The sequence below is a fragment of the Dipteris shenzhenensis genome, chromosome 11, assembly GCF_047967505.1.
Source record: "Dipteris shenzhenensis isolate YYH24624 ecotype China chromosome 11, Dip_SZ_1.0, whole genome shotgun sequence".
NCBI lineage: Eukaryota > Viridiplantae > Streptophyta > Polypodiopsida > Gleicheniales > Dipteridaceae > Dipteris > Dipteris shenzhenensis.
The window spans coordinates 9,492,294-9,506,391 of NC_141606.1; the positions used below are offsets into that span (position 1 = coordinate 9,492,294).

Sequence of the window (14,098 nt, forward strand, 5' to 3'; positions counted from 1 at the left end):
ATAATAGGTGGAGTGAAATTGTGTTTGTGTACCCAGTACACTTTAGATACCAATCCGTGCACATGACATTCGGCAAGGACTCCGGGTACCCCACGATCACCTTGAGCCGAGGAACCTCATCATCTGCCAAAACCAAGGCCATGGTAGGCAGGGACTCTACTGCTGGGCCAAAACACGTTCCGATAGAAGATATAATGGAACAATACTCCTTCAGAAGGTTGGGGAAACGAGGCGTAACTGGTCTACTCCACAAGGGCCGGAGTGATGTCGGGAAACTCAGTTGGAGAAGAAAAACCTAGCTGGACAAGAAAAATCTCTCCCCCATAGATGATGACCTCTTGAATGTGGTCACCCTCTAAGGCCTCTCGCTTGTATCCAATCACGAACGTGGCTCCGAGTGGGAGTAAGGCCAACAATGAGTGATGTCGGGAAACTCAGTTGGAGAAGAAAAACCTAGCTGGACAAGAAAAATCTCTCCCCCATAGATGGTGATCTATTGAATGTGGTCACCCTCTAAGGCCTCTCGCTCGTATCCAATCACGAACTGGCTCCGAGTGGGAGTAAGGCTGACAATGCGGCCGGCTACTGCTTTGTCCTGAAATGACTGAAGGGCAATCTTCACTTGTTTGTCCTCTAGGGAAAAATGTAATCCGAAGGGCTGTGGGATTCGAGGGAGCTGTCATGAGAGCCCCTCTAGCCAGACCAAAGAGGTCATGACCTTGATTTCGATCCCGAGAACCAAGAACAAAAGCTGCGTCTGCTACCAGGAAAGAGGAGGGTAGAGGCGGGGAAAAGGAGGGAAGGGGAACGAAGGGGTGGGAAATGCAGGAAGAGGGAAACAAATGAATACTGCAAGCAGCCCCGGAAAAAGGGTGGGAGCTAATGGAGCATCTTCATCGACATGTGGGTGTTGGCCCATAGGGTGGTGAGTGGAGTATCTGGGTCACCATAGGGGCATATATAAGCAAGGCAGGGCTGCCACATGGGCAGCGTGTATAGAATGGGCCTGTATGACTGCTACATGGCAGTCAGCTAGGGTCTGCAGGGTCAGATTATAGCTGTATGGATGTACCTGGAGCAGGTCTGCCTGCGCAGGAGACAGCTACAAATGGGATGCTGCAGGAGCAGGTTGGGGCAGGAAAGGCAGGTCGAGGCATGCAAAGAATGGGCCAGAACAGTGTGCATACTGTACGGCTGCTTGTGTTGGGCAGATGCGTCTGCAAACTGGTCGGCCAGTCTGTGTGGCTGGCTCGGTTGTTTCTAGGGGCCTCCGACCTTATAAAAGGGGGCTTAGCCCTGGTGCTTATCTATTCTCCAATTCCCTACTACTGGCTGTCTACCAGGGCAGCAGAGAAGCCAAGGATCATCCAGAGATTGGGCAGAATGGTCTGCAGATCAGCTATAGGGTGAAGAGAAGTACCCTGCACTTGGGATTTATGGGTTCTAGTTCCAGCAGCAAGCAGATCTGAGATTGTTGGAGCACTCAATCTGCAGGTTCTGATCAGGAAGAGCAGCAGCAAGGAGTGTCCATATAAGCAAAACCAATACACAGCCCACTGAAGCTCAATGAGAGCACGGAGGCTGATAGAGATTGGAGGTGTCAGAAGAGGTCGACAACAGTTTTGGGTGGTTAGGGATCCACATCTGGGCAGCACCCTGCCTACTAGATGGTGGCACCTGAACACATTCTTTTGTATCAGGTTTTGTCCATTTGCTTTGACTGTTTTCTCCACTGTTGCACTGTTCAATGATCTAAGTCTATATGCATCTCTCTATGCATTTGTATACACATTAAGTAGAGATTTCATTTAGCACACTGGTTTTTCGGCATATGATTTTGCTACCTCCACCTCTGTTTTCTAACAACGGAAGGAGGAGCGGGTGTGAGGCGGAATAAGCAGCGGAGGCTTGGGGGGGGCATGGCAGGGCTGAGATGGGGAGGTGGAATGGCATTGGGGTGGAGACAAAGTGGGCAATGAGGAGGCAGCGGAGAGGAGAGGCTAGGCAAAGGGGAGGGGCAGCTGTTTTCGAACTGCTGCCTGGAGCACTGCGAACAAGGAAGGATGGTTGTGGTAAGCTGTTTGTGAACCGCCCTTCTGGCTGTTTTGATAGCTGCAGTGGCAGACTTTGTCAATTGTAGTGTCGGATCCTGGTGGGCAGTGTATTAAAAAAAATGCGTCAGAGTATCATGATCTACATCGATGTAGAACTCTAAACGATACAAATAATGCCTCCATGTTTTCAAAGCATGGATAACTTATTGCGTACAACTCTAATTCATGAGTTGGTACTTTGTCTGAGGTCAAGTCAGTCAAAGGCGATGCTATCTCAGAATGTCCTTTGATATGCCTTCGAAAAAATTGGACAAATCCCAATAATAATCGTTAAGCGGTCAAACTTTGAGGCATAGGCCAAGTCAGTGTCGCAGCCACTTTCTTTGGATCCATTTCCACCCCATTAGGAGTAATAATGAACCCCGTCTTACAATGCTCATTGCAGTTTTGTTTTTATTTACATACGGATTGGCTTTCCTCAAAGTATCAAACAATTTTCTTAAGTGTTCATGATGTTCAGCAATACTTTTTTTAAAAACAAGGATATCGTCAATAAAATGTACTACAGACTTCTCGATATATGGGCGTAGTAAATCATTCATAAGCATGACGTATGTAGCTAGAGCATTGGCAAGTCCAAATGGCATTACCAAGAACTCATAATGTCCAAACTTGCCTCTAAAAGCGGTTTTATACGTAACCACACTTTTTTTTTCCCCCAAAGATACGTAACCACACTTAAGATCTATCTTATTGAAAATTATGGCTCCATGTAATGCATCTAGCAATCGTCAATCCGAGCCATCGGATACCTGTGCGTAACAGTATTGTTCAATCCTCTGTAACTTGTACAGAGACGGAAAGTATCATCTTTCTTCTTCTTCAATATCATTGGCGATGCAAAAGGTGAGAAACTGGGTTGAATCTATCCCAGCTTGAGGTATTTCTCCAATTGCCTTCGCACCTCAGCTTCTTCAGTAAAGTTAACCTATAGGGAGACCTATTTACAGGTTTTGCCCCCAGGATGAGTTCAATTTTATGTTGAACATTCTGCTGTGGAGGCAAACCATAAGGCAACTCATCCCTAAAACAATTAGATAACTCCTCTGCAATTTAATCAGCCAACTTAATGAAACAAACAATCAACCAAAACACAAAACTATCACGGGCGATGACACAAACTATCCTCCCAGTCAACCTTTGGAAGCAAGCTTGATAGATCTTATGTTCATTTCGCATGTTGTATGCTTTTTCAGAGCCCCCGGTTCCCTAGATGGTTCCTGCCACATGTCACAAATCTGAGCCCTCACTTATTGCCTTATAATTAATTGTCCCTAGGCACTTTCCTTAAGTTGGTGCACTTAGGCTCCTAACCTTGGAATCACCTAGTCAGTGCCAGACCAGACCTTGAAATTGACTCCTTTGACCATATGAATAAAAGCTCAATAAATATATTACATAAGTCGGTCTTCTAAAGGAGAATGTCGACTGACCCTTCCAAGGTCATGTTAGCTCAACTAGAGCATAACATTCCAGTCTTAGCTCTATCCATAGCTAGGCGAATGTTAGCTCTTGCAAGTGCTAGCATCTTCCGTAGATTCGAGATAACCAAATCCTATCATTCAGCTTGAAAATAAAATCCTTTACTTGTAGCGACTGAGGAAGAGGTTCATAAACTTTCATTACACATTCTCTAAATTTATTAGTGTATTCAGCCACAGTGTAAAATTTCTCCGACGAAGGTTTCAGTGCACACTTGATAATAAAGCACAATAAATATATTACATAAGTCGGTTCTCTAAAAGAGAATGTCGACTGACCGTTCCAAGGTCATGTTGCCTCAACTAGAGCATAATGTTCCTTCCCTCTTTAGGCATCAGCGTCCTTGATGACGAAACATGGGAATCCGTGTACAGATGCAGATAGCATTTTCAGATTTCATCATCGAGGATGCTGATGCTTGAAGAGAGAAGGAATGTTATGCTCTAGGTGAGGTAACATGACCTAGGAAGGTCAGTCGACATTCTATTTCAGAGGACCGACTACAGTGCACCTGATAATAAAGCACAATAAATATATTACATTAGTCGGTCCTCTGAAAGAGAATGTTGACTAGGTCACGTTACCTCAGCTAGAGCATAACATTTCTTTCCTCTTCAGGCATCGGCATCCTCGATGATGAAATTTGGAAATGCTAACTGCATCTGGTACACAGATTCCCAAGTTTCGTCATCGAGGACGCTGATGCCTGAAGAGGGAAGGAACGCTATGCTCTAGTTGAGGCAACATAACCTTGGAACAGTCAGTCGACATTCTCTTTTAAAGGACTGACCTATGCAATATATTACTGTGCTTTATTCAATCAATGGCTGGATTCTTCTTCGAATGCCAAGCCTTTTCCAGGGCTGTATCTACGTGAGCAAGTTTGATAATTGTAGAAGTCAAAAGCAAGCTGGACTTTGAAATGACCAGGCTTGGCATTCTTAGAAGAATCCAGCCATTGATTGAAATAAAGCACAATAAATATATTATATAAGTCGGTCCTTTAAAAGAGAATGTCGGGGACCAAGGTCATGTTACCTATATTCCTTCCCTCTTCAGGCATCAGCGTCCTCAATGATGAAACTTGGGAATCCGTGTACTAGATGTAGAGAGCATTCCTCAATTTTATCATCGAGGATGGTGATCCTTGAAGAGGGAAGGAAGTAACATGACCTTGGAAGGGTCAATCGACATTCTCTTTTAGAGGACTGACTTATGCAATACATTTATTGTGCTTGTTTTAATCAATGGCTAGATTCTTCTTAGAATGCCAAGCCTTTTCCAAGGCTATACTATGTGAATAAGTCTAGTCATCTCCGAGTCCAACTTCCAAGCATAGTCCTGAATCCGAAGTTCCAACTGGGTAATCCTTTGGTCCCATACTTTAGTTGAACTTCCATCTCCCATCTGGACTGTATATGCATAGTCAGATGGACTAGTCTTTAATTTCAGCCTCTTTATGAGCTTGGAGTTGATTACATTGTGTTGTTTGACTTAGCCTCGCGGATTTTCTTCATGTTGTTCTTGATTTGTGCAACCAGGCTTCTATGACATCTGAGCAATGGTCAGCCATCCGACTAGAATACTTTTTAGGCCTATAATTGGCAATATTAGGGCCAAATGTAAAATGTGAATATCAAAATAAAAAAACTATGAACCAAATTAGCAAGGTCACGAGCGATGGTGCCTGCTTGTACCACCTAGCCAACATGTGCGTAGCATGAACATTAACACGTTTTTCCTTTCCTACATGCATACAACAGAGCCGACAGCTCCCTAGATGGTTCTATTTGCCACGTGTCAACATTATGAGGTCCATTCTTGGTACACCATTTTACCCCTCTCTTGGAGTACATTTATTACCCTTGCCCCTTGGCTTTCACAAATATTTGGTGCACCTAAGCCCCTAGCCTTAGAACCACCTAGTTTGCATCATTTTGCCCTCACCAAGGACCTTGATATGAAATCCTTTGACCATATAAATAAAGCACAATAAATGTATTACATAAGTTGGTCCTCTAAAAGAGAATGTCGACTAACCCTTTCAAGATTCTTCACTGACAATTTTGCATGCAGGCGTACCTTGACAGGGGTTGTTAACGCGTTTTGGCTTCGTTAAGGCTTCCTTCTCAGTTTGACAATTTTGGGAAGCTTCAAACCTTGAAATAAGGGTGGGAAGCCCTTGGATTCCTTTATCCAGGACTTTAGAGAGATGACGGCTAAATTCCTTGAGTTTAGCTAGTAGACGCTCTCCTTTTCTAAGCCTCACACTGATTCGCTAGCGCAGGGTGATTTCTTGAGCAAGGGGACTATTTTTCAAGTGCGATAAGCCTGGTCACTTGTCGAACGGGTGCTATTTAAACTGTGATAAGGCTAAAGAAGTAGTCCATGTAGTAAGACTACAAGTAATCATCTTCACATTGCTAGTCTCAATGTCTTTTCTTCTTGTTCAACTTGTGAGCATTGTCATTTCAATTTCAATGTGTTTGGACCCCATGATTTAATCCGCATGGTGGGTTGGATAACGGGCATCCAATTCATGTTGTATTTGATGATGGGAGTACTCACAACCTTCAATTATGTAAGGATGACATTGAATAGGTATACCTAAGCTCATAAAAACTTTTGGTAATTGCTTATTTTCCATGTATTGTGATGTATTTTAAAAGCATATGGAATGCATATCATTAAGATGTTGTAGATCTCAAGTGAATTGTTATTCTTTCATTTTTCCCAGATGATTGGAATGAATGTTAGTGTGAAAAATGCCTTAATCAATGATGTGATTGGGCTTGCTTGCAGGAAATGCAAATTTGGTGATGGCCCTTGCGGGAAATAAGTCTGATTTAGCTTCCAAGAGGAAAGTTGAGTCGGAGGTAAGACATCATTTCATGCTACTTATCAATGATATCCATGGCTAATACTTAAGAGCTGATTTCATGCTACTTATTGAAACAGCTCCTAACAGGTTAGGCGCCACTAACCTGGGGTTCTAGGATCTCCTCTATCTCCATGCTAACTTGCAAAATCAACAAGCGTTAGTGTACAAGCACAAGGACACCTTGGGTATAGGTTAGTGCGTCCCTCAGGATCACCCCCGAGCTAGAGGCTAGGTACCTCTGACCATAGTCCATCCAAGGTAAGATTACGTGTCCCAGACTACACAGCCCCATCTGCGCACATATGTCATTATGGTGACATAGGCCTGGACGGGCACTCAATCTAGTTGGGTCTTAAGACTCTACTCCCAAGAATGGCCCATGTCACCACAATGTAAATATCCTAAGTCAAATTATAGTTGACCATTTATCTAATCATAATTAAAGAGTTTTCATATGTGTTAATTATGGTCAAAGAGTTCCTTTAATGGTCAAAGAATTGACTACGGTCAAAGATACTTGACTCTGGTCAAGTAAGCTTGACTTAGGTCGGAGAGACTTGGTTTATTACCAAGAGGGTTAACTGCGGTTAACTAGAGAACCACAGAGCTGACTATGGTTAGAGAGTGTTGACTTCGGTCAACGAGACTTGGCATGCACCAAGAGGGTTAACTACGGTTAACCAACTTCGGCTGGAGAGACTTGATTATAATTAAGGCGCCTCGACCCTTGGTCAAATCCCCTTAATTATAATCAAGAGTGTTGACTCCGGTCAACCAGAGAATAAATATATTTATACATATATTTGTTATATGTGCACATGTGTTGAGTGGGGACGCCCACCGTGACTAGAATTAGTCCACAGTGTTATTTGCATGCAAAGTGCTAATAATTAATGGGTACCATGGTGGTGTGCTTTAATTAATTGTTGCAGGTACTAGGAAGGGTTATTTCCCTAAGCGCTTCGGAGCCTAACAAGCATCTAGAAGGCGGTTCGTGTGACCAAGTGCTTCGAAGACTCCAGAGTCGCCCTTAGTGGCATGTAATAGGACTTAGTCTAGATTTTAGACAAGTGGCATGTTGCCAATTTGAAATGATCTTGAAGCTCTTGTAATATGGTTTTAGGTTCAATTTTGTATCAGGCAGCTCTACGCTGAACTCTTGTAACAGCTTTCTCTCTTCATGAATAAAAACCTTTGGGGGGTCCAGCCCGATGCTTTGTCCTGGGCCCTAGTGCATCTGTAGAGAGAGTGAGGGAGTGAGGAAGAGCTTATGAAAGAGTAAATTGAGCGCAAGAGTTTGGAAGAGTAAATTTGTTTCGCAGGATTTTGACGTTGGTTTTGGAAGAAGGTTACATTGGTATCAGAGCATGGTTTCACAGCTTCCTCAAACTGTGACGATCCAAGAGGATTTGTGGACGTGAAGTCCCTGGGTGATTGGTGATTAGAAGATCATGCCACCTGTCGAAGTTTTAATTTGGCTGCCTTCAAGAAGCGCCAATAGTAAGGGTTAGCGTCTGAAGCCAGTTGATTAGAGCGAGGTCATGAGACAAAGAGCCCAGTGGCCTTGGTCTTCAAACACCCCTCTTTGCTTGATGCAGATAGAGTATTGCTGTTAGCTGTGGGGAAAAGAACCGACGCTTCCACACAACTGTGATACGAAGAGCCAATGGGGTTCTTGTGATCACGCAGGGTGCCAAGGGTGTCTGAAGGACTATCCACGCAGGCTATGCTCATGGAAGCGTAGTCTGTCAACCAACGGAGATTCGGTGGTAGAGCTGCGTACGGAGAAGACCAATGACCTCGATAGAGATCTCCACGCAGAGCACGTTAAGAGGCACCTTCACGCGGGAATATGGCGTAGTTTTGTTTGCTTGACGGTGGCCGGGTTGGTGACATTGAGCGCTGATAGAAGTCCCACGACGGAGGTCTCTAGAAGACGCAGGCGCTACACGCGAAGCAGATCAGCTTGCCAAGGTCTCTGACCTTAGGCTGATGTGGCAACCAACCTGACGTGGCAGAGGTAGTCTTGGTCAGCAGACACGTGGCAGAGGGGTCTTGGCAGTGGTTTACTTCCTACACAGGTACTCATGGAGTTGTTCACCTTGGGAACAATTATGCATGTCAGATTGCAGGGATTGGCAGTATACAGATAGTATTCCTTGATGGACGCATATTTATGCTTGATGGTGTTCGCCATGTGCCGCAAATCAAGAAAAATCTGATTAGCACTGGCTTGTTGGATGACAGTGGTTACCACACCACATTTGGGGATTCCAAATGGGTGATTACTGATGGCCAGGGTGTAGTGGCTGAGGGTTATAAGAGTGATACCTTGTACCCTCTTTATGTTTCCAGTGTAGGTAATCATGTTGTTGCCATAACCGAGCTGCCAAAGGTTTCATTGTGGCATAGCCGGTTGGGACACATGTCCGTTAAAGGAATGCAAGAACTGTCACGTTTGGGTTATCTGCCGTCTCTTTCATTTTCAGATTTGCCTACTTGTGATCATTGCATATTTGGCAAGCATTCTATGACTCCTCATAAGAGGAGAACTCCCCAAAATAGAGCACCGCTTGATCTAGTGCACACTGATTTGTGTGAGATGCCACAACTATCACTAGGGGGTGCAAAGTATTTCATTACTTTTATTGATGATGCCACACGCAAAGTGTGGGTCTATTTCTTGAAGCATAAGAGCGATGCCTTAGATGCTTTCAAGAAGTTTGTCGCTCAGGTTGAGAATCGGACAGGACGCAGGCTGAAATGCCTCAGATCCGATAATGGGGGTGAGTATGTGTCACATGCTTTTGTACAGTTTTGCGAAGCCAAGGGCATTAAACAAGAACTCACAGCCCCTCATAATGCATCTCAAAATGGTGTGAGTGAGCGGATGAATCGAACTATTCAGGAGAAAGTTCGATGTATGTTGTCTTATGCTGCATTGCCCCATGGCTTTTGGGCAGAAGCTGTGCAAACAGCAGTTCACATAATTAACAGGTCGCCGAACAAGGCTTTGGAGTTGAAAGTGCCAGAGGAGGTGTGGTCTGGCAAGCCACCTTCATATAAGCACTTACGTGTGTTTGGCTGCGAGTGCTTTGCTCATATACGCAAAGAACTGCGCACCAAACTGGAGCCAAAGTCTTTCAGATGCATCTTCATGGGTTACGGTGACGAAGGTGAAATGGGGTACAGGTTATGGGATCCCGTCAAACGGAAGATTATACGCAGCAATGATGTCATCTTTAAAGAGGATAGTGTACACAAAGAACCCGTGCAACCTGTGGAATACAGGAGGGTTGTTTATGATGATGTCGGACAGCAAAGAATGCCCATTAATATGCAGCAGCAGGCTGCTGTAGATAACCCTGTTCAAGAGGGTATACAGGCTGAAAAACAGCCAGACAATTTTGCCAATGATGCACCACTGGATATGCCAGCAAATGGGGCTGTAGAACAGCCAAATATGGTGGTACAGCCACCCATCATGCATGACGAACAGGCTAGACAGCAGCCTAATTCGGAACATTTTGTTAGGAGGAGCACCCGTGTACAACGACCTCCTGACCGGTTTGTTCCAGGAGCCAATAATGTGGCTGATTTGATCATGCTGACAGATTGTGGTGAGCCTTCCAGCTTCAAGGAAGCTATGGGAAGAACAGAGAAAAGGAAGTGGGAGAATGCCATGCAGTCAGAAATGGACTCCCTACTTCAAAATGATACATGGGACTTGGTGCAGCTACCTGCAGGCCAAAAGGTTTTGCCATGCAAGTGGGTTTACAAAGTCAAAGTGGATTCAAATGCTTTACCGAGGTATAAGGCCAGATTGGTTGCCAAGGGATTTAAGCAGGAGAAGGGCATTGACTTTGATGAGATCTTTTCCCCTGTAGTCAAGATGACTACTTTGAGAGCAGTGTTAGCTCTTGTTGCTCATGAGGACATGGATTTATGTCAGATGGATGTGAAGACTGCTTTTCTTCACGGAGATCTCCATGATGAGATCTACATGAGTCAGCCAGAGGGATATGCTGTTAAAGGGAAAGAGCAGCTTGTGTGTAAGCTCAAGAGGAGCTTGTATGGACTCAAGCAGGCGCCAAGAGAATGGTACAAGAAGTTTGATGCCTTCATGCAGTCCCAAGGGTATCATAGGTGTGAGACCGATCACTGCTTGTACACCAATCAGCAGGAGATTAGTGCTTTGAAGAAGCAACTGCATAAGTCTTTTGACATGAAAGACTTGGGTGATGCAAACCATATTCTTGGTATGCGGATTATTCGTGACAGGTCCAAGGGACTTTTGTTTCTGTCACAGAAGGAGTACATTGACAAAGTACTGCAGAGGTTTTAAAATGGAGAGGGGGAAGTCTATAAGTACCCCGTTGCCTCCACATTTAAAACTCAGCAGTAAGGACAGCCTCAGATCAGATGATGATAAGGCTGAAATGGCCAAGGTTCCGTATGCATCTGCAGTTGGTTCTTTGATGTATGCCATGGTTGCCACTCGTCCGGATATTGCTTTTGCGGTGGGAGTCATCAGCAGGTATATGGCAAATCCAGGCAAGCGGCACTGGGAAGCAGTGAAAGGTGTCTTGAGGTATCTCAAGGGTACCAAAGACTTGTGCATATGCTATGGTAGGCAGGATGCATTGGTGCATGGTTTTACAGATTCAGACTATGCAGGGAATGCAGATAACCGGAAGTCTACTACCGGTTATATTTTCACATTTGCAGGAGGTGCTATATCATGGGTGTCTCGGTTGCAGAAATGCGTTGCATTGTCAACCACTGAAGCTGAATATGTTGCAGCCACTGAGGCTTGCAAGGAAGCAATATGGCTTACTCGGTTGGTGGGAGATTTGGGCATTACAGGAGATATGCCAGTTTTGCATTGTGATAGTCAGAGTGCTATCATGTTGGCAAAGAATTCGGTCTTTCATCAGAAGACCAAGCACATAGATGTGAAATACCATTTCATCAGGGAGGTACTGGAAGACAAGCGACTTGAGCTTGTGAAGGTGCATACTGATGATAATCCTGCAGATTTGCTCACTAAGAGCTTGCCTACAGAGCGGTTTGCACATTGCCGCCACATAATGGGATTAGGATGAGACCATTCTTATTTTATGGTCTTGTATACAGTAACTGTATATTGCTGTAATTTTTATTCTTTTCTCCCCTTTAGGCACATTGGCCTTTAGGTGGGAGGTTGTTGGGGTAAAGGCACATTGCCACCCTTTAAAATGTTATGACACCTATGACTGTCTTAAGACAGTCATAGGGTGAATCCCTAATCCTAATAAAACTCTTGAGTTTGTGGTGTGGCTCAACAGTTTACACACCCACACTTCTTGTGTCTCCCTCTCTCTCTCTGTCTTCGTAGTTCCACTCTCCCACTCTTTCCCTCACATCCACCAGTCACTATTCCCTGAAAGATGGGTATTTAATGAAAGATGACTGCCTATGCATCACCCAAGAGATCAGGAAAAAGATTTTGGAGGAATGCCATGCACCTCCCTATGCTGGACATAGAGGAATTACAGCAACAACTCAAGCACTAGAGAGGTATTTCTTTTGGCCAGGGATACATCAGTTTGTTACTGAATGCCTTACATGTCAGAAAGTGAAGTATGATAGATGGAAGGCACCTGGCCTACTTATGCCTCTTCCCGTGCCTCAGGCACCGTGGGAAAGTATTTCAATGGACTTCATTTTTGATTTGCCAAGATCAAAGTCAGGGAATGATGGGATTTGGACTGTCATTGATAGATTCAGCAAGCAAGCTCATTTCATTCCGGTTCGTAAAACCATAAAGGGAGATCATATGGCTAAGCTTTTCATGGTTCATATCTTTAAGCACCATGGTATGCCTAAGTCCATTGTCAGTGATCGAGATCCCAGAATGACTAGTCTATTCTGGGGAGCTTTATTTGATAATATGGGGACAAATCCGAATTTTTCTTCTTCTTTCCATCCCCAGACAGATGGTCAAAGTGAAGTAGCAAATTCTACAGCATTGGATATGCTGAAATGTTATGTGGGTGACCAAGGTTCAGACTGGGAAAAGTACCTACCATTGGTAGAGTTTGCTTACAATAATACAGTACCGGCTCTACAGGGAAAGCCCCCTTTGAGGTCATCTATGGGAAGGTGATTTTGCCACCTATACCAAGGACGAAATATTTGCAGCTGATTAGTTCGTGAGAGACCTCCAGACAGCTTACAACCAAGTCTGGACAGCAATTGAAAGGTCTCAAGAGAAGCATAAAAGAGCTGCAGATAAGCATAGGAGACAATTGAATCTCAAGGAAGGGGATGAATCTCAAGGAAGGGGATTGGGTACTTTTAAAGTTCGAGAAAGCTAGGCTCCGCAAGTTTAAAGGCAAAGAGAAAGTGTATGCAAAGTTATCTTCCAGATACTATGGTCCTTTCAGGGTTACAGAAAAGATTAATGAGGTTGCATATAGGTTAGCATTGCCAGAGCAGTGGAGGATTCACAATGCATTCCATGTGAGTCTTTTAAAGAAATTCCAGGGGCGAGAGCCTACAGAGAGGATCCACCAGAAGTGGATGAGTCATTGTGGTGACACAGGCCTGGACGGGCACTCAACCTAGTTGGGTCTTAAGACTCCACTCCCAAGAATGGCCCCTGTCACCACAATGTAAATATCCTAAGTCAAAGTACAGTTGACCATTTATCTGATCATAATTAAAGAGTTTTCATATGTGTTAATTATGGTCAAAGAGTTCCTTTAATGGTCAAAGAATTGATTACGGTCAAAGATACTTGACTCTGGTCAAGTAAGCCTGACCTCAGTCGGAGAGACTTGGTTTATTACCAAGAGGGTTAACTGCGGTTAACCAGAGAATCACATAGCTGACTACGGTCAACGAGACTTGGCATGCGCCAAGAGGGTTAACTACGGTCAACCAAGATGTGCCAACTTCGGTTGGAGAGACTTGATTATAATTAAGGTACCTCGACCCTTGGTCAAAGCCCCTTAATTATAATCAAGAGTGTTGACTCCAGTCAACCAGAGAAAAAATATATTTATATATATATTCGTTATATGTGCACATGTGTTCAGTGGAGACGCCCGCCGTGACTAGAATTAGTCCACAGTGTGTTATTTGCATGCATAGGGCTAATAATTAATGGGTACCATGGTGGTGCGCTTTAATTACTTGTTGCAGGTACTAGGAAGGGTTATTTCCCTAAGCGCTTCGGAGCCTAACAAGCATCTAGGAGGCGGTTTGCGTGACCAAGTGCTTCGAAGACTCCAGAGTTGCCCTTAGTGGCATGTAATAGGACTTAGTCTAGATTTTAGACAAGTGGCATGTTGCCAATTTGAAATGAGCTTGAAGCTCTCGTAATATGGTTTTACATTGAATTTTGTATCAGGCAGCTCTACGCTGAACTCTTGTAACAGCTTTCTCTCTTCATGAATAAAAACATTCGGGGGGGTCCAGCCCGACGCTTCGTCCTGGGCTCTAGTGCATCTATAGAGAGAGAGAGGGAGTGAGGGAGAGCTTATGAAAGAGTAAACTGAGCGCAAGAGTTTGGAAGAGAATTTGTTTCGCAGGATTTTGACGTTGGTTTTTGAAGAAGGTTACAGCCCAAGTGAGC

At 44.3% G+C, this 14,098-nt stretch overlaps 1 protein-coding gene across 1 annotated transcript in view; it reads left to right on the forward strand.

Annotated features, from left to right (window-relative positions):
- The window catches only part of LOC147896594 (ras-related protein RABF2b-like), a 47,771-nt gene that overhangs the window by 19,135 nt on the left and 14,538 nt on the right, over positions 1-14,098 (forward strand). Inside the window, exon 5 of the mRNA XM_087381369.1 lies at positions 6,399-6,472. Within this exon, the coding sequence (XP_087237495.1) occupies positions 6,399-6,472 (74 nt within the window). The remainder of the gene's footprint in view (positions 1-6,398; positions 6,473-14,098) is intronic.